At 39.1% G+C, this 21,446-nt stretch overlaps 1 protein-coding gene across 8 annotated transcripts in view; it reads left to right on the top strand.

Annotated features, from left to right (window-relative positions):
* Positions 1-21,446, top strand: part of TNIK (TRAF2 and NCK interacting kinase) — a 549,276-nt gene that overhangs the window by 323,765 nt on the left and 204,065 nt on the right. For all 8 annotated transcript variants that reach the window (XM_006861839.1, XM_006861838.1, XM_006861835.1 and 5 more), the window contains exon 4: positions 8,895-9,020. In XM_006861839.1, the coding sequence (XP_006861901.1) occupies positions 8,895-9,020 (126 nt within the window). The remainder of the gene's footprint in view (positions 1-8,894; positions 9,021-21,446) is intronic.

Below are 21,446 nucleotides of genomic sequence, written 5' to 3'. Positions count from 1 at the left end.
TCTGTGATAGGATAATATCCATATGTGTACAAGGAAGACCAGTTAGTACAGCTGTCATTCGAATTTACACAGCTACCACTAAAGCCAGTAATGATGAAATTGAAGAATTCTGCCAATTTCTTTCGTCTGAAATTGATCAAACATGCAATCAAGATGTATTGATAATTATTGGTGATTGGGATGCAAAGGTTGGAAACAAAGAGAAAGGTTTAGTTTTTGGAAAATATGGTCTTGGTGATAGAAATGATGCTGGAGATTGCATGATAGAATTTTGCAAGATCAATGACTTCTTCATTGCGAATACTTTTTTTTAAACCAACAAACAGGGCGACTATACACATGGACCTCACCATATGGAAAACACAGAAATCAAAAACAGGCTATCAAAAAGATGATCAATTTTTCATGTACAGCCTGATGCTGAAGAAAATTGAAACAAGTCCATGAGAGCCAAAAATATGATTTTGAACATATGCCACCTGAATTTAGAGATCATCTGAAGAACAGATTTGATGAATTAGACACTAATGGCCAAAGACCAGAAGAGTTGGGATGACATCAAGAACATCATAAAGCAAAAGGTCATTAAGAAAACAAAGAAGGAAAAGACCACAATGATGTCATAAGAACCTCTGAAACTTGCTCTGAAGCATAAAGCAAATGGAAGAAATTGGAAGGTAAAAGAGCTGAATACAATAATTTCAAAGGGCAGCTCAAGAAGACAAAGTCAAATATTCTAACAAAATGTGCAATAGTTTGGGGTTAGAAAACCAAAAGGGAAGAATAGGCTCAGCATTTCTTAATGTGATGGAACTGAAGAAAAAATTCAAGCCTTGACTTTCAATATTGAAGGATTCTATGGAACTCCTGGTGTGGCACTGTGGGTTAATGCACTGGATTGCAAAATTGGTTTGAATTGCAAGGTTGGCAGTTCAAGCTCACCAGCTGCTGCTCGGAAACCCTATACAGGGTTTCTATGAGTCAAAACTGACTCAACGGTGCTTAAACAACAACATGGGGAAAATATTGAATGCAGAAGGCATCAAAATAAGATGGAAGAAATATACAGAATAACTGTACCAAAAAGAAATGCTCGATGTACAACCATTTTAAGAGGTGTAGCATATCTTCAAGATCCACTGACACTGAAGGAGGAAGTCCAAGTAGCACTGAAGGCATTGGCAAAGAACAAGGCTCAGGGAAACGATAGAGTACAAATTGAAATATTTCAACAAACTGATTCAGCACTGCAGACACATACCTATCTCAAGAAATTTGGAAGACAGCTATCTAGCCAACTGATTTCAAGAGACCCATATTTGTGCCCTTTCCAAAGAGAAGTGATTAATGGAATGTGGAAATCATCAGACAATGTTATTAATTATGAATGCAAATAAAATTTTGCTAAAGATAATGCAAAAACAACATCAACCATACGTTGACAGAGGACTTCCAGAGATTCAAGCTGGGTTCAGAAAAGCATGTGGAATAATGGATATAATTGCTGTTGTCGGATGGATCTTGGCTGAGAAGAGTGAATACCAGACAGATGTTTACCTGTGCTTTATTGACTATGCAAAGGCTTTTGATTGTATGGATCATGAAAAGTTCTGGACAACATTGCAGAGAATGAGTATTCTGGAATACTTAATTGTGTTCATGGGGAACCTGTACATAGACCAAGAGGCAATTGTCTGAACAGAATGAGGGAACACTGAATGTTTTAAAATTAGAAAGGGTGTGTGCCAGGGTTGTATTCTTTCACCATACTTCTTCAGTCTGTGTGCTGAGCAAATAATCCGAGAAGCTGGGTTCTATGAATAAAAAGCTAGCATCAGGATTGGAGGAAGACTCATTAACAACCTGTGGTATACAGATGATAAAACCTTGCTTGCTGAAAGTGAAGAGGACTTAATATACTTACTGATGACATCAATGAAAGATGCCTTTGGTATGTGTTACACCTCAATTAAAGAAAGTAAAAATCCTCACCACTGGATCAATAAACAACATCCATATAAATGGAGAAAAGATTGAAGTTTTCAAAGACTTCATTTTGTTTAGATCCACCCACCATCAATATTCATGGAAGCAGTATTCAAGAAATCAAACAACATATTACATTAGGCAAATGTGCTGCACAAGACCTCTTTAAAGTGCTGAAGAGCAAAGATGTCTGTTTGAGGCCTAAGGGTGCACCTGACCCAAGCCATGGTGTTTTCAGTAACCTCATATGCATGTGAAAGTTGGACAGTGAATAAGGAAGACCATAGAAGAATTGATGCATTTGATTTATGGTTTGGAGGAGAATATAAAAGTACCATGTACTATCAAAAGAAAAAACAAATCTCTTAAGGAGCCATAATGTTCCTGGGAATCTAGGGTGGCTAGACTTGACTTCATCTCTCATACCTAGAAAATATTATCAGGAAGAACCAATCCCTGGAGATGGACATCACTTGGTAAAGTAGAGGGTTTATTTGGTAAAAGAGGAAGACCCCCCAGTAAGATGGAGTGGCATAGTGCCAGCAGCAATGGGCTCAAGCATAGCAACAGTTGTGAGGTTGGAGCAGGACCACGCAGTGTTTCGTTTTGTTGTGCGTAAGGTCGCTAAGAATTGGTACCTACTGGAAGGCATCTAACAACAACAGATTAAGAGTTAAATGTCTGACAAAGTCTTTGTTATAGACAGAACACAGCAACATTAAATTACCTATCATTTTATTTTTTTTAAGCCCTGGTATATTGTCAGTGCTTAAAGTGTATTCCCCTGTGTAATAAATATGCAACGTAAAATTCCTCCTGTAGCCACTGAGATAATTCATAAGCAGATATTATGGTGTGCTAATAAGCTCCTTTGGACTTGGTGTGGTGCTGTAGGATAAACACCAGGCTGTGAAACAAAAGGTTGGCAATTCAAACCCACCAGCTACTCCTTGGAAACCCTGTACACAGAGTCGCTATGAGTTGGAATAGATTCATGGCGTTTGACAACATGATGCTGCAGGTTAATGCGCTGGACTGCAAAGTTAATTTGAACCAAAAGGTCGGCGGTTCAAGCTCACCAACTGCTGCTTGGAAAACCTATACAGGGTCCTATGAATCAGAACTGACTCGATGGCACTTAACAACAACAACAAGAAGCTCCTGTAATGGAGGACCAAAGGCAAGTTTCTTTTCAGTTCTGGTTTAAGATACTTTTAAACTCTTTTATCATGATTAATAGCTTTGGTTTTCGTCGACTTGGGATAATTGCCCTTCTAAAACAGTTTTTTGGATTTTATTTTGTTTTTTTGGGGTATAGAATTAACAGTTATGATTTTGAAGTCAGACAGATTGGAGCTTACACCTTACCTGTTGTTGTTGTTAAGTGCCGTCAAGTCAGTTCTGACCCTTAGCAATCCTGTATAGGGTTTCTGAGGAGTGACTGATGAGCTTGAACCACTGACCTTGCAGTTCAAATGGCTTTGCAGTCTGGTGCATTAACCCACAGCACCACACCAGGACTCCTTACCTGTAGCACTTAAAATATGAGTGAATTTAGAAATATTACATGGACTCTAGGAGCTCTGGCAGTTTAGTAAAGCACTTAGATGTTAACTGAAAGATTGGCAGATCTAACCTGCCAGCCACTACACTGGGGGATGATATAACAGTCTGCTTCTAATCATCCAGCCTTGGAAATCCCATGGGCATTTCTACTGTGTCCTATTGAGTAGCAACTATGAGTTGGAATCAACTCGATGACGGTGGGTGTGTTTGTGTTCTCTGAGATTCAATTTTCTCAACTGTAAAATAGGATATTCACAACACTTGAGAATTGTTTTGAGTATTATATAAGATGTGATAACACACTTAGCATAGCCCTTGGTACATGGTAAGAATGACATTATGGTGGCTTTGGCTATATTTTAGAACCAAGGTCATGATCTTGGTATCGTCACCAAAGGTAATCAATGGCTTCAAACATCTCCTGGAATTATCCATCTACTTGTATTGTAAAATTTCAGTCTCTCCACAAGATTGTTCATATTTTGGGAGTCCAGCCCTGGCTTCTCATGGAGCAGGGAGGGTTCCCTGCAAGCAATTGAGAAAGCAAGTTACAATGCACAACTACTTTTCAAGTCTCTGTGTACATCATGTTTGTTGGTGTCAAGGCACATGGCCAAGCCTAGATTCACAGAGAAGGTGAACTGGATTTGACTTCTAGAGGAAGGAGACTTCCAAATATGGTGGCCATCTTTTTCAGTCTGACCACAAACACTAAGCAATAAATCAACTCCAATAATCTTGAAGAAAAGAAGTAATCTTCTTTACGCTGCTAGTAATGCTATGTTTAAGCACTTAATCATTTCTAAGCCTTGAGAGTTGACTTAGATATGCATTCTTATTCCCTTTATAGGTAAAAATAACTGACATTCAAAGAGCTTAACTGATTTACCTAAGGGTACATAGTAAATCAACTTTGACTAAATTTGAAGTCTTCTGATTGAAGTTGTGGTTATTTCTAAGTACCAGACTCTGCTTATTAAAGTTACTCTCCTTTATATTTGTGACGATTTGGCACCATTTTTTCCTTCTTTTTTTCCTCTTAGAATTCTGTGGTCTTTACCTTGCCAGTGAACATGAAACCTGTGCTGTTCAGTACTTATGACCCAGGAATAGGCCACATACAGGAAGGAGAGCAGACATCCTTCCCTTATACCTCTTGAGTCTAATCCTAGCCACAGGTGTTTTCTTCTTTGTCTTTTTGAAAGCATCTTAACTCATCTCTCTTAAGGATCCATATTATGATAGGATAGCCTATATGTGGCATAGTTAAATGAGTTCTTGTAGTGCTGGCAAATGCCTCTTTTTCAGTTTCACTAAATAACACATTACCATCATTGCCCTAGACAAGAAATCAGAAAAAACAACCCCAGAGCACTGAGAAATTGCATGCTTATTTATAAGGCCATAGAATATCAAGGTCAAGGTTCTATGTTGATGTTGTTGTGCAAAATTCTATATTGTTGTTGTTGTTGAATACCACTGAGTCAGTCTGACTCATAGCAACACTGTATGGGAATTCCAAGAGTGACTGGTGGGTTTGAACTGCCTACCTTGCAGTTACCAGTCCAGTGTTTATCCTATACCACCACACCAGGACTATATTAAAGTTACATAATTATGGTCCACAGTGGTTCCATAATTGTGTTGGGGAACAGTGCCATTCCTATTACTTCTATGTTTCTTAAAATGTATTTTTTCATTGAGAACATTAACAATCATGTTTATTTTTATTATATTTTATAACACACACACTCCTCATTCAATTATTACTAAAATCTGGGACATTTAATCCTAGTACTATAATCTCTGGGGCCTGTTACGGTGCTGTGGATTAATGTGCTGGACTGCAAAGTCACTTTAAACTTCAGAGTTGGCAGTTCAAGCTCACCAGCTGCTCCTCAGAAACTATAAAGGGGTTGGAATCAACTCAGCAGCACTTAACAACAAGTATAATATCTGTATCTTATTTTAGATGAGAAAACCTAGGCTACCAAAAGGTATGTTATTTGCCCAAGAGGGGTGGAGCCCAAACTCAGCATGTGTCCCACCTGCCTACCTTTATCCTTTATTCCTAAACTCCGGGCATACAATTTCCTTATCACCATGTTGCCTCAGTTTACGTTTGCAGTATGATGGAAAATGTGCTGACTTCTAATACTATTTATGTTGGATTTAATTATATGCTAAATTACACTGCTATTTATCTGTTTCATAAGTTATTTTCTTAATGATATGGTAAGTTTTTTTCAGGCAGTTTTTCCCCCTCTCTAGTTCTCCCACATCCTCTTGATGACAGGCAGGCAGTCAGAGCTTGTGGAAGCAGTCTGAATTCCCAGTGAGAAGGACTGAAGTGGAGGCTGGCAGGCTGCATTTGGAGAATGCTGAGTGTCCTTTACCACCTCACATGTCTGCCTCTTTAATCTAAGCAGCTGTCAGTGCCCTCCTGCTCATAGAAACCCCGAGGTTTGTTTTCCCCCCTTCTAAGCAGGCTTCTTCAAAGTACATTAGCTCACTTCCTACATCCATCCAGAATTATTTGGCCTCATGTGGTGTGTTTAAAATAGCAATATGCACCATAGTAAGATGCCTGAGTACACTGCAGAGACCCCTCAACAAATGGGAACCTGGCAATTGCAGTTTAGTGAAGATCTGTCTCTTCAAAGGCTTATGGGAAAGGTGTGGGCAGTTTCTGAAAGCTGCCGGGAAAAGGGCTGTGGTCTGCTGTATGCCACCATCTCTTCAGTCATCATCTCAGCCCCTCAACCACTCCATTCCCCTCCTTGTTGTTAGGACCACGTGCTTCCCCTTAGCTCAGCATCCCAATCATCAATGCTGTTTTGAGGTGGTTACCTGGTTTTTGACATAGTTAAGCCATGTGATGTGTGTGTAACATGCTTTAGTTCCCCTAGGTTTTCAAATCTCCATTTTTATTATTATTATTTTTACTAAGACTCAGTTCTGTGTGATCAGCACATGTCAGCATTTTATCGCTCTCCTCATCCTATTTTTAACGGTTTCTTGTAAGCATCATCCTGCTGCTCTAAGTGGCTCGGCCCTTTGCAGGTATTCTTTCTTTTATTCAGTCTATTCACAAGCAGTTTACTTGGTGCTGTGGATATAATAGAGAACAAAAGCACGCAGGACTTCTGTGTTTATGGCTGTTATGAACTGCAAGGGAATAAAGACTTTAATCCAATCATCAGTCAAATGTGGATTTCAATCCTGATAGGTTTGACAAAGGAAGAGCCATAGAAGATAAGCAGGGTCTAGCACCAAGCCAGATTGAAGAGGGAGGCTTCTCTGGGGAAGGGGCTCTAGAACTGAGATCTGAAGGCAGAGGAGAGCTTCCAACCCATGGAGAAGAGAGACACCTTCATACTGTACCAACATATGTGGTGAGAATGTGTAGGGGCTATGACAGGATATATTGAGGACTTGCATTGCCTGAAGGGTTAGGGAAGACATCCCTGAGCAGTGTCTTTTAAACTCAGTCACAAACGATCAGTAGAAATTATGTGAAGAAGAGAATGAGGACAGAGGTTACAGAAGGGCCCAGAATGTGGGGACACGGGAAGGCAGCTTTTGAAGATGGATAGAGGGGGCCGGGAATGCCGAGAGGGACTGTGGGTTCTTCCAAACCATGATAATGTAGCTTCTTACACTCAAGTATGGCCATTGTTACTGCTGTATCTTAAACAATGATCCTGGAATAGAAACATAATCCACTAACTTAAAAAATGAAATGCTGTTTTTTTGTAGCCATTAGAATCAAAAGTGTGGGCTGGATGGAGTGTAGAGCGTTTTCAGGGCAGTGAAACGATTTTGTCTGCTACTGTAATGGCGGCACATGCCATGAAGCAGTTGTCATGCTTCATAGGACTGTGCAACACAAAACTCGAGTCCTAATGTAAACTGTTAGTTAACAGTCATATATCCTTATCAGTTCATCATCTGTAACAGGTATACCACAGGAAGGCAAGATGGTAATAGGAAAAATCATGTACAGAGGGTTGGAGGAGGTGTATATATGGAGACTCCCTGTACTTGGTGGATTTTTCTTTATTTCTTTATTTATTTTTTAAAAGCAAGAAATTAAAATCATTTTTAAAATTACACTCGCCACAATGGGGAGCTCTAAAATGCCTGTCTTGGTGGTTTCCAAATTGAAACTCACAAAGAATGCAACACTCTATTGGAGAGTTCTATGTCACCCCGTCATGTCCCCCTTTCATGTTTGTAGTTTCCTGAAGGTACGGTGGATACTCTTGCTTTGTGAACTTCCTCCGAGCTTTCCCATCTGACTTTAATCCTCTTCAATCAAGTACTTCAATAAAAGTAGGCTTGAAAGGAATCTTGGTGGCTCCGTGGCTTAGTGCTGGGTTGTTAACCGGAAGGTTGATAGTTTGAACCCACCTAATGGTTCTGTGGAAGAAAGATCTGGCATTCTGTCTCCATGAAGACTGCAGCCAAGAAAACTCTATGGGGGAGTTTTGCTCTATCACATGGGGTTGCTACAGATCAGAACCAACTCAATTCACTTTAACTATGACAGGTTTCAAAGAAAGTGAGCCTAACATATTATAAATCTAACAGCCTCTCTTTTTTTTTCTTTTCACTTTTCTCAGTCTATCGTGTATCAGATAAAATTAGTGATCAGCTCTCGATGGACATTGTTTCCTAAAGAGCCGTGCTAACGCAGTGGTTAAGTACCTGGCTGCTAGCTGAAAGGTGGTCAGTTCTAATCCAACCTCTCTGTAAGAGAAGGATGTGGCAGTCTACTTCTGTAAAGGTTACAGCCTAGGAAACCCTGTGGGACTGTTTTACTTTGCTCTGTCAGATTGCTAAGAGTTGGTGGCCATAGGTGTGGGTTTCGGTGGACATCATTCCCAAAGGCACGGAGTGAATGTTGTCTCAGTACCTTGTTCTCATCCACATGAGGGATGAGGTGCTATGTTTCCTGCAGGTCGAATGCCATATATGTTTTCTGTATAAACAGAACACCCCTTTGGACTTTCAGTGTATTGTTTTGTAAACATTCTCTTTATTGTTGTTCAATGCAGTCAAGTTGGTTCCAACTCAGCGACCTTGTATAGGTTTCCTGAGGAATGGTTGGTGGGTGTGAACTGCTGATCTTGCAGTTAGCAATCCAGTGCTTATCCTACAGTGCCATAACAGGATTTCTTCTCTTTATAGTCATATATAAAAATTATGCTGATTTATCACCATGGAAGGAAAAACCTTAAAAGGAACTTATTCCTTAGTTCTTAGAGACAGTGATGAAAAATAGAATCCTACTAAAGATAATGGATTTTAATGGGAAAATATTTATTGTTTCAATGCAGGATGAAGAGGAAGAAATCAAGCAAGAAATTAACATGTTGAAGAAGTATTCTCATCACCGAAATATTGCTACATACTATGGTGCTTTTATCAAAAAGAACCCTCCAGGCATGGATGACCAGCTCTGGGTATGTAGCAGTGTGGACATTTACTTTACTTACATGAAGACTTTGCACGGGTCCTTATTGTTGAGTCTGATTAAACACTTACTTCTTTGAAATATCTAGCCCTCATGATTTTTGTAGTGTTGTGTTTTTAAAGTTTTCTCCCATTTCCCTGATTATCTATCTTTTTGAGATCTCTGTTGTTTGAACTGCAAGGTCAGCAGTTTAAGCTCAGAAACCTTATACAGGGTCGCTATGGATTGGAACTGACTCAGAAACACTTAACAACAACATCTTTCTTCTGTGTACAACACTCCCTAAACCAGTGTTTAAATTTTCTATTTTATCCACTAATTTTGACTCTTTATTAAAAATTTCTACACCATGCTATGTACTATTTACAGACTATATAATTTCTCCCATCTCTTTGAGGTAGGCATTTTTATTGCCTCATTTCTGGGATAAGGGAACTCAGATTTACAGTGAACATAAATAAACTACCCTTAAGGTTTATAAAGCTAGAAATGATGGAGCTAGGACCAAATCAATCTCTGGGTGATTCTTTCTCCTAATGCTAGTATACCGATGACTCTGCAATTTAAATTCCAATTCTATGAGCAAAAGACTTAGTGCAGTGTCATACAGTGGTAGACCAGTTACCATGGAGGCAGCTCTAACGCATAGGAACCCGGTGTGTGTCAGAGTTGAGCTGTGTGTTCCTTAGTCTTCAATGGCTGATTTTTTGGAAATAGATTGCCAGATCTTTCTTTTGAGGCACCTCTGGGTGGTCTCAAACTGCCCATGTAGGTTGTTATTGTTGTTGTTAAGTGCCGTTGAGTTGGTTCCGACACACAGTGACCCTGTACAGGGTTTCCGAGGCTATAAATCTTTACGGGAGCAGAAAGCCTCATCTTTCTCCTGCGGAACAGTTGGTAGTTTCTAACTGCTGACCTTGCAGCTCGCAGCCCGATTCGGAACCACTACGCTACCAGAGCTCCTTGCCCATGTAGGTACGTATGTGTAAATATTGCTTCCCTCTCTTGCTTTCATTGGCCTCTTACCTATATGTCCCGCCCTGTATCATTGACAGTCAACCACACAACTCTAAATGCCCTACTGATAGGACCCCTGGTGTGATGCTGTAGGATCAGTGCTGGACTGCAAAACACAAGATTGACAGTTCAAACACACCAGTCACTCCTCGGAAATCCTATACAGGATCACCATGAGTCAGAACCGACTTGATGGCACTTAACAACAACAACAACTCTGATATTAAAAATTCAGTGTGTCTGATACCAAAGCCATTATCTCCTGTCTCTATCCCACCCTGCCCTGATTGTTCTCACCTTCCTGTTTTCTGTCATTGGAGCTTTAATCAGTTAGCTCTCCCTGCCTTATCATATTTTCTTGATTTGACCCTTCCTTGCCAGTTTCATAACCACTCACAGTGTAGGCCCATTCATTAGAAGACTACAACCTGATTTACTATTCTTTTTTCTTATTTTCTGAACCTCTGTTCATTGAATCAGATGTTACAGCTGGATTATGGCTCTGAAAATACTTTTAACCATTTACCACTTTGGTCATTTTGGTAAGACATTAGTATATGTCTAACACAGAATTCACTAAGTTGTCATGTGCCTGTGATATGCTAAACACTGTGGTAAATAAACTGTACATTCAGAGATGACTGTCTTATGGCCAGTTTCTCATAGAGCTCTGTCTTGGGTAGAAGAAGTTCGTTCCCTAATGCCTTTTAATGTTTGTAGTCCAGCTGAGAAGACAAGCATATGCAGTGAACACAATTAGTGACCAAAAAGGAAATAATAGTGTTAGCTCTGAAGAATAGCCAGATTTTTATGTCATTTGGTATTGATACCATAATATTTTGGAATGAAAAGTACTTCTTGGAATTTTTTCCCCCATAAGAACTCATCCCAAATTTCAAATAAAACTGTACTTTGGAGCAAGTAAACCCATTTTTTATTATCACATTGATGTTCAATATTTGTATGTGAGTTCTGAACAAGTTATAGTAAGAATTTATTTTCTGGCCTCATAAATTTATAATAGATAAAAATGTAAAAATTAAAAATATAAAAATCATAGAAAATAAAAGTGATTGTAAATTATAAAGAGTGATGTATGATAACAAAGACATAAACCATAAAATAAAATTTTAATTGGATATGACTATCATTTTTAAAATTGCTCTTATTACAAAAAAGTTATAAATCAAGTAAAACTGTAAACAACTAATTTAGGTAGAAATAGTTATAAGATAAGCAATGAGTTCAGTAGCTTTCAGAGATGGAGAAATTTTTTTAATTACTTGGAAAATTATAAAACTACTAATATGATCAAGAGCCAATGACACTGAAGGAAGAAGTCCAAGGTGCATTAAAGGCATTGGCAAAAAAACAAGGAACTAGGAATTGATGGAATATCAATTGAAATCTTTCAAAAAACTAGTGCGGCATTGGAGGCACTCACTCATCTATGCCAAGAAATTTGTAGGACAACTACCTGGCCAACTGACTGGAAGAGATCCACATTTGTACTCATCCCAAAGAGAAGTGACCCAATGGAATGCAGAAATTATCAGACAGTATCATCGATCTCCTATGGGAATAAAGTTTTACTAAAGATAATGCATACATTGACAGAGAACTTCCAGAGGTCCAAGCCAGTTTCAGAAGAGGACATGGAACTAGGGATACCATTGCTGAGGTAAGAAAGATCTTAGCTGAAAGCAGAGAATACCAGAAAGATGTTGACCTGTGCTTTATTGACTATGCAACGACTTTTGATTGTGTGAATCATGACAAGCTATGGACAACATTGTGAAGTATGAGTATTCCAGAACAATTAATTGTGCTTATGAGGAACCTGTACATAAACAAAGAGACAGTTGGTCAAACAGAACAAGGGAACACCAAATGGTTTAAAATTAGGGAAGATGTGTGCCAGGGTTGTATTCTTTCACCATAGTTATTCAACCTGGATTATATGAAGAAAAACAAAGCATCAGAATTGGAGGAAGACTCATTAACAAACTGAGATATACAGACGATACAACCTTGCTTGCTGAAAGCCAAGAGGACTTAAAATACTTGTTGACGAAGAGCAAAGACCACAGCCTTTGGTATGGATTGCACCTCAATGTAAAAAAACAAACATCCTCACAACTGGACCAATAAGTAAGAGCCATATAAATGGAATAAAAGATTGAAGTTATCAAAGACTTCATTTTGCTCAGATCAACCATCAACATTCATGGAAGTAACAGTCAAGAAATCAAACAATGTGTTACATTAGGCAATTCTGCTGCACAAGACCATTTTTAAGTGATGAAGAGCAAATCTTTCAGTTTGAAGACTAAGGTGCACCTGACACAAGCCATGGTATTTTCAGTAACCTCATATGTATGCGGAAGTTGGACAGTCAATGAGGAAGACCATAGAAGAATTGATGTATTTGAGTTATGGTGTTGGAGGAGAAGATTGAAAGTACCATGGACTGCCAAAAGAGCAAACAGATCTGTTGGAAGAAATGCAGCCAGAGTGCTACTTGGAAGCCAGGATGGCCAGACTTCATCTCTTATACTTTGGACATATCATATATCAGGAAGGACCAGTCACTGGAGAAGGCTATCCATGTTTTGTAAAGTGGAGGGGCAGAGAAAAAGAGGAAAACCCCCAAGGAGAATGATTGGCACAGTGGCAGCAGCGATAGGCTCAGGAGTAGCAACTATTGTGAAGTTGGCCCAGGACCGGCCAATGTTTTCTTCTGTTGTGCATAGTGTCACTATCAATAGATACCAACTCAATGGCACATAACAACAATAACACCAATAGATTGTGTTAAAGAAAAGGCAGCAACTAACAAAATAAGAAATAGTAATTACTAAAGAAGATGTTTTCAAAATGGAATCCTACAGATAATATAAATGCAAAATAAAACACATATTAGATACTGTTCTTACCTATTCAGTTGGCAAAGATTGAAAAAGAATAATGTACCCAGAGTGGGCAATCATACCATAGTTCCTTGAAATAGATATTGGTACAAATATAATTGCAATTACATCTATACTTGTGTGTATGTTCACACACATAAGGGTAAGTCAAAAACTGTTGTTACTTGGGCTCCATTTTATATGTACATAGGTTTATTTTTTTAAAAAAAAAAAAAAAGGAAGAAACACAAAAAATCGTGTTTAAGCATGTCTCTGCAGTCAGTAGGTGGCTGCAGACCAGTTCTCTTCAGTAATACACTTGTCATAGTCTCCATAACGTGTTAAGGTCCAATCAAAACAGCATCTTCTGAAAAGGTTATCTGTTTAGTTCAGTTCAAGACAGAGAGGCCAGCTCAGAAGGTTATGGTGACTGTCTTTTGTGGATCCCAAATAGATAATTGTGATAAATTTTCTCAAAGGACACAGGATGATCACAGAGGCTTATTATGGAGAAATTTTAAACAAAATTGAAAAATGCATTGGTAAGAAAAAGGCCAGTAAAGTTCCACTGAAGTTATTTCTGTTACGACCGTGTACCTACCAATTCTTTGAGGGTAGCAAAGACCTTTGTTATAAAAATTTTGTTGGGAATGCTTAATCCATCCACCCTATAGCCCTGAACTTGCCTCTTCAAACTTCTCTTTGTTCCAAAAACTCAATGAAGACTGAAAAGGAACACAATTTGAACCCCTCAAAAATATCATTTGGACATAGTACAAATCAAAGATAACTAAGTTATTCAGAGAAGGGTTAGAGAGATGGGACGCCACCTTAAGAAATATATAAACCTAGCTGGGGGATTTGTTGAGAAACAATGGCTTTGCATTTTGATAATTTTAATAAAGGTTTCTATGATTTAGTAGCATTGGTTTTTGACTTAGTCTTGTGGGTCTGTTCATATGTGTGTGAAAGACAGGGATTCAAAATGTTCATGGAAAAATGGAATTAAAAGATAATAGAATTTTTCCACTAAGTTTTTGCAGCCCCCTTGTATCTACAAGTTAACCAATGGGAAATCACTCAAGTAAATTCTGTTATGCCCATTAAGGGACACAAATCTGTGTTGAAGGAAGTACAGTCTTAGAAGCAGGGATGGCAAGACTTCATCTCAGGTACTTTGGACATGTTAACAGGAAGGACCAGTCCCTGGATGCTTGGTAAAGTAGAGGGTGAGTGAAAAAGAGGAAGACCCTCCATGAGATGAATTGACACAGGGCTGCAACAATGGGCTAAAACAGCAATGATGGCAAGGATGGTGCAGGATTGAGCAGTGTTTTCTTCTGTTGTATAGAAGTTTGCTATGAGTTAGAACTGGCTTAACAGCATGTAGCCAATTAAAATGACATAGATCTATATTTATAAATGAGCAAGCATGAACAATTATACTATTATTTAAAAGGATAAATAAAAGGCTGTAATTAGAGACTGTAATTAAAGTATGCTCTCATTTCTGTGGGGAAAAAAGAAAAAGGAAAGATCGATAGTACATCAATAGATAGATAGATTGATTTGTTGTTGTTAGGTGCCATCAAGTCAGTACCAACTCATAATGACCCTGTGCACAACAAAATGAAAAACTGCCTGATTCTGGGCCAACCTCACAATTGTTGCCACATGTGAGCCCATTGATGTTGCCACTTTGCCAAGCCATCTCGCTGGGGGTCTTCCTCTTTTTCTCTGACCCTTTACCTTACCAAACACGATATCCTTCTCCAGCGACTGGTCCCTCCTAGATAGATATATGCTCGTGTTTACACACACACACACACACACACACACACACACACATATTGGCGTCAGGAGGGGGGATGTCTGGGATAAACACACCAGTTACCTTTAGGATATTTGTCTCTAGATAGTAGTCTCAGTAATGTAATCAATTGTAAAACCTTTTTTCTTTGTCATGTCTGTATTTTCTTATTACTCTAAAGCTCTGTACCTGGACACTCCTGCTGTTCCTGGTTTTTGATTTTGGATGTTGCTCTTGTGCTCTGCATTGGGTTCTTTTTGTCTCTTATAAGGACACTCAACTCTGAGGACAAGAATTGTGTCCTATGAATTTCAGTGTCTTCTTCAGCACTATGGATGGGTACATGATGTTGACAAATAATTATTTTGTGAAGGTTTTGGTACAAGTCTGGTTGCTAGAAGTACTTTTGAGATTTCCAGTGTGAGAGTTCATATTCAACAGGCTATGACAAGGTGGCATGATTTGGAATGCCTGTGTCCCTCCCTCTATAACTCCTGGATTGTTTAAAAAATCTAATATTTTAGCAGTGATCCATGTATTGCCTTAAGCTGCAGCATATGGCAAGCAGAGAACGATACCTATTTAAATGTTATCTATAGAAAGGGTTTCCACTTGTCCAGGGATAGGGTTCCAAGTTCAAAGATAGCGTTTCTGTAGTTTTGAGATCACCTTTCAGCGTATCACCTGAGACAGTAACAATTCATTCTAGGTCCACCACATCTAACATTTATTATCACTCCTTTCATGAGTCTGACCAGTTAGGTTGAGCTGTTACATTTTGGACATTTTGGACATATGGACATTTCCAAGTCTTGGTTGAGGTAAGAAATGGGTGGTCATTCAAAGCTTCACTTGCTTTCACTTTTTTTTAATCCTGAGATTTTTACAGCTGAAAGAAAAATTAGTTGTCATTCATTGTACTGGACACTAGGGAAGTCTGTTGGAGTCCTGATGTGGCACTGTAGGATAAGCACTGGAACTCAAGGGCTATTTGAACCACAAGGCTGGTGGTTGAAACTCACCAGCTGCTCCTTGGAAACCCTATACAGGGTCCTTATGAGTTGGAACTGACTCAATGGTACTTACCAACAACAGTGAAGTCAATTAACTTTTTCAGGTTCTCAAAGCTTGTTAGTTTCCAGTGCAGGGTCAGGATACTTGAAGGTTTAGCTTGACCTGATGTTCTGTGAAAGGTGCTGGAAGTTTTCAAAGATAAATGAACTAAACCTGCAGTCCATTTTCAGACTGGCACTTGGAGAAAGCAGCAGGCCTGTTTGTGTCTGCAAGGTGTTAACAGGAGGTTTTACACTCTGGAAATGAGTTGCTCCAGCCAGTTCTCACTCTGGCTGGCTGCTCTTCCCATGCTGGGAGCCAGGAGTGGGTATGTGTATGTTCTCATTCCGGTATTTACTCAGTCACTCATTCATTCACTCATCTAACAAGTATGTCTAAGCACTGGTAGGTACAAGCTACTCTCTTGGGCACTTAGGATACACCAGTGAACCACAACCGTGAACTCATTCATGCAGCTACAGATACATACTAGCTACAGATCACTCATACATTTTAGCTACAGATCACCAATAATTGACATAACAGTAAGAAAATTATAGAGAATGCTAGAGCAAAAAGGAAGTGCCTAATAAAGCAGAGAGCAGTATTAGAGAGCATAGTAATATGTACGCTGGTCAAGCTAAGTTCCTTTGTCGATAACTTGAGGGAAGATGTTTTAAGCCTGATGTTTTTCAGGAATGACCATGAGTAGAGTGTGACTGGAACAGAGTGAATGAAAGGGAGACAAGGGAGATGACACAGGCATGACCTGGTACCAAAGCATACAGGGACTCACAGGCCATTGTAAAGATGTCAGGTTTTCTTCTGGTGAGGTAGGGGATGCTATGGAAGGTTTTGAACGGCGAGCTCATGTGACCTGACTCATCTATATAAAGGACCACTCTACTGTGGAGCAGAGAATAGATTGTATGAAGGCAAGGGTAGAAGCAGAGTGTTGTGATTATGTAGTGCTGCTATAACAGAAATACCACAAGTGAATGTCTTTAATGAATAGAAATATATTTGCTCAGAGTTTAGGAGAAGGCTTTCTCTATCAGCTGTGGGGGAAGGTCCTTGTGTCTTTTCAGCATCTGTCCCCCGCTTCCCTCAGTGATCTTCATGTGGTGTGTATCTTCCTATCCTGCTTATACTTTCTTCTCTGTGCCTAATCTGCCCTTTGTTATATCTCAACAAAGATTTACTTAAAACAGACCTTACAGTGAGAAGATCATACTAACATAACAAAGTCCTATTCCTGAATCAGATTGCATCCACAGGTATAGAAGTTTAGGATTTACAGCACAGATTTTAGGAGACACGATTTAATCTATAACACAAGGAGACTTGTTAGGAGGTCAATCCACTTCCTGAAATCTGCAAGCCTGATCATGTCCAAATTCCAGCCACATGCCTTCACATAAAAGCACTATGGACTGCCAAAAGAACAAACAATCTGTTTTGGGAGAAGTGCAGTCAGAATGCTCCTTTGAAGCCAGGATGGAAAGACTTTGTCTTTCATACTTTGGATGTGTTATCTGGAGTAACCAGTCCCTGGTGAAGGACACTGTGCTTGGTAAAGTGGAGAGTCAGCAAAAAAGAAGACACCCCCACCCCCAATGAGATTGATTGGCACAGTGGCAGCAGCAATGGGCTTAAGTTTAACAGCGATTGGTGAGGATGCTGCAGGACCAGGCACATAGGGTCGCTATGAGTCGGAACTAACTTGATGGCACCTAACAACAACAACCTACCAATAAATGTCCTTGGCAAAGTATGATGCTATAGGCCCTCCATTCTGCCCAGTTTGAAAGATGGAGGGCAAATGGACTCTTTCTACATAGGCACAGGACTGTGGCCAACTGTCTTGACAGGGATCTGTCCTTCCAGGCCTAGCCTGGCCCCTCCCCTAAGAAGGCTTCTTTACCTGTCAGACTCCGGTCCATGCAGAGGCTGTTCTGACGGTCCCCACTAGTCCAGGAGCCTCCATGTCACTGAGTTTGAAGATGCAAAGCTTTTAAAAAGCTGTAAAGGCAAAAGCATCAGTTCTTTGTGGAGACACAATTCTTCTATTCGATAACAAATGAAGAAGGATTTTAGAAAAGTGAGAGGTATATGAAAACATAGTAGATAGCAAGTAATTGTCAGATTAGATTATTGGTGGGAAGTTGGTTATAGTATATAACATGTAGTCCTTACAAGTGGACCAATAAGCAACATTGTAATATACACAGAGAAAAGACAGAAGTTTTCCAGGAATTCATTTTATTTGGATCCATAATCAGTGCCCATGGAAGCAACATCTGAGAAACAAGACAGTGCACTGCACTGGGCAGAAGAACTGTCTATAACATATTAAGGTGCAAACATATCACCTTGAGGATTTAAGGTACGCCTGACCAGCACTATGATATTTTCAACTGTCTCATATTGCATGCAAAAGTTGGACAATGCATAAGGAAGACCAAAGAAGAATTGATGCCTTTAAATTGTGGTGTTGGCAAAGAATATTGAATGTACCATGGACTGCCAGAAGGACGACCAAATCTGTATTGAAAGAAGTACAGCCAGAGTGCTCTTTAGATGCAAGGATTGTTGTTGTTGTTGTTAAGTGCCGTCAAGTTGATCGCGACCCTGTATAGGATTTCCAAAGAGTGACTGGTGAGCTTGAACTGCCAACCTTACAGTTCAAATAGCTTTGCAGTCTGGCGCATTAACCCACAGCACCACACCCGGTACTTTGGACATGTTATTCGTAGGGATCAGTCCATAGAGAAGGAAATCATGCTTGATAAACTAGAGAGTCAGCAAAAAACAAAAAAAAGAGAAAGACCTTCACAAAATGGATTGACACAGTGGCTGCAACACTGAGCTCAGACACGGCAAGGATTGTGAGAAGGTGCAGGACCAAGTAGTGTTTCACTCTATGGTATATCATCTGCCTATGTTTCAGAAATGACTTACTAGCTCTTAACAACAACAGCACGATAATCCAACACCTCTGACTTAATACATTTGGGCCTTTATATGTTATTAGTAACAATGACAGATAATCCAAGGGGCTTCCAAAAATTCATGGGAAAATTCTATTGTGTTTTCATCCCATTTTTTTTCATGAATTTGTTGCAGCCCCCTCGTATTTTGCCTGCTTGTAATGTGCCAATGTTTGACTGCATTGTTAAACGACTTCATTAGACCTTTCCAGCCACTTTTCAGTGTAGATGTTCTCATTATCCCCACCTTACATATGGAACAGTTGTGACATGATTTAGGATCTCAGATAGTAATGACGAAGCCAGCATGCTACCTAATCCTAGGCTGTCTTAAATCCTATACTCTTCTTTTAGTGACACACACAAACTAGTTCTGATAGCAAAAGTTGATGTCCAAAATAGAGTATTCAAGTAAATTTGTGTCTATGACACTTTTAATCTTCATTTCTCAGTTTCTGCAAATTTCAAATAGTATAGGAAGGCCACCTGCTCACTACTACTAACACTGTGATGAAGAAATAAGAAATACATTTGAAAAGTGCGTTAAAACCTTTGGGAATGTTTTATCAAATAATTGCAAAGGTACAGATGACTAGCGCTCTATGCTAATAACATTTTTATGAGGATTGTACACATACAAAAATAGTCTGTATATTATGGACATAGCTTATAACAACCAAGAGCAACACTTTCCAGCGTGTGTTCCCTGTATTCAGAAAACATAAAATGTTTCCCTAGGTATTTATTTTGCTGTGGCTGCAGGGCTGAGATTTGTTCATTTTACACCAGCCAATCCGGATGCTGTTCGAGGTGTCTGATTGAATTATAATCTGTATGAAGTCTATCAGTCTCATTGTAGAGATAAACACTTGTTTAGTACCCGCTTTTTGTGGAAATACAACTACTTCTGATAATGGCCAAGTAATTCTCCTTTATCAACTGCTCAGCGCCTGATCCGGAAATCAAAATACGAGCTCTTTCAATAAAGATTCCGATCTCCTCGGAGACTGCGTGAGCTCCTGACATGGCATTGCCATCTTTTTCTGCTTCAGCTCGGTGATGGAGAGGCACTCCATGTTACTAAATGCCATTCAGCCACTGAGAAATAATGTCTGTTAAACGGACTAATTTCTCTAAAATTAGAAAGCAAAACAATTCCTATTTTGCCATTGCTTTTCATACTACATAACAATTTAGGGGGCTTAAATACCCCCTAAAAGGAAATAAAATTCTGATGAATATTTGAAATATAGGGTGGTCAAGTAAAGAAGCAGGGCATTATACTGGTATGATTCAATAAGCTATTCATTAGATTGTAGCATGATGGATTTGCAAAGCTAAAAATCAAGAAAGCATATTGTATTCCTTTTAGGAGCAAACATTGTAGCAGTTGGCTGGAAACTGCCTGGGAATCCAGAGACGAATTGCTTTGGCAGAAGGCAATGTCTTTGGCATTTGGTTTTCTCAACTATGAAAATGATGGCACTAGACTAGGTTGGAGTTTGCAAATGGGCAGTCTGGAGTCTAAATGTAGCCTGTGAATGCCTTTAGTTTGATGCACATGATGGAATATAGTTTAATTAATTCTGTCAACATTAGAAAAATCAGAGTTTCGTAAAAGAGTCTAGTTTCTTAAAAAATTTCAGAAAATCAGATAATCTACAAATAATGGGCTTGAAACCCCAAATAGCAGCAATATGTTTAAGTAGAATACTAGTTATGCAGAGAGGATGTGTCCTCTCCAGTTTGCACCAAGTGCACCATCACTGCCTGTTGTCTTCCCTACAAGCTCAGCTTTTTCACCTGCCCAGGTCCCATATTGGGTCATCTCTGATGGTCCTACTAAGCTCTCAGAATCCTTTAGTTATCAGAAGTCAATGAGATACTAAAATGAACCAAGACATGAAATAATTTAACTTGAGTGATGTTGGCTACAGCCCCCAAAACTAAGGCTCTGTTTTAGATTTACATTACTATAGTCCTGGTGTGGTGCTGTAGGATAATGCACTGAACCATAAGGTCAGTTTGAACTGCAAGGCCGGCAGTTCAAACACATCACTCGCTCCTTGGAAACCCTAAACAGGGTTGCTATGAGTTGGAGCCAACTTGATGGCACTTAACAAAACAACAACAGTATCTTGGCTTGGCAAAAATGCCCACTACACTTTTGGTTGTTTTAAGATTTTAAACACAAGGTGCTCCAGCTAACACCTTTAAAAATCTAACCACAATAGCCAAATCTTATTGTTTTAAAAATTCCCTTTTCTTAGTTCTGTGTATCAAAATGAGGCACTCACTGATTGGGATTTTTTAATCTGTGTTTGCTGGTATTATTAATAAAGAATGATCTTTCTGTGTAAAGACTGAGTCACTTTTCTAGACAAGCTATTAAACATTGTTATTTGTGAGTAGAAACTTGTTAAAGAATGAATTTGGAAAATGTAGGAATGATTATGAACAGTTTCCCACGTTCAGCTACCACATGGTTGATCTATAAAGATAGAATGTAAGTTACTTAGATAAAAACGCAGTTCTAAAGCTAAACCAAATTTAATACCTTGCAATCTGGGCTTGTTCAATTTTAATAGAACTACTTTTACAAGTAGTTTTACAGACCATCAATTACTCATATGCAA

This window comes from Chrysochloris asiatica, unplaced genomic scaffold, assembly GCF_000296735.1.
Source record: "Chrysochloris asiatica unplaced genomic scaffold, ChrAsi1.0 scaffold00043, whole genome shotgun sequence".
NCBI lineage: Eukaryota > Metazoa > Chordata > Mammalia > Afrosoricida > Chrysochloridae > Chrysochloris > Chrysochloris asiatica.
Note: the sequence above shows the minus strand (reverse complement) of the source record. Positions and strands in the feature narration are given on the sequence as shown.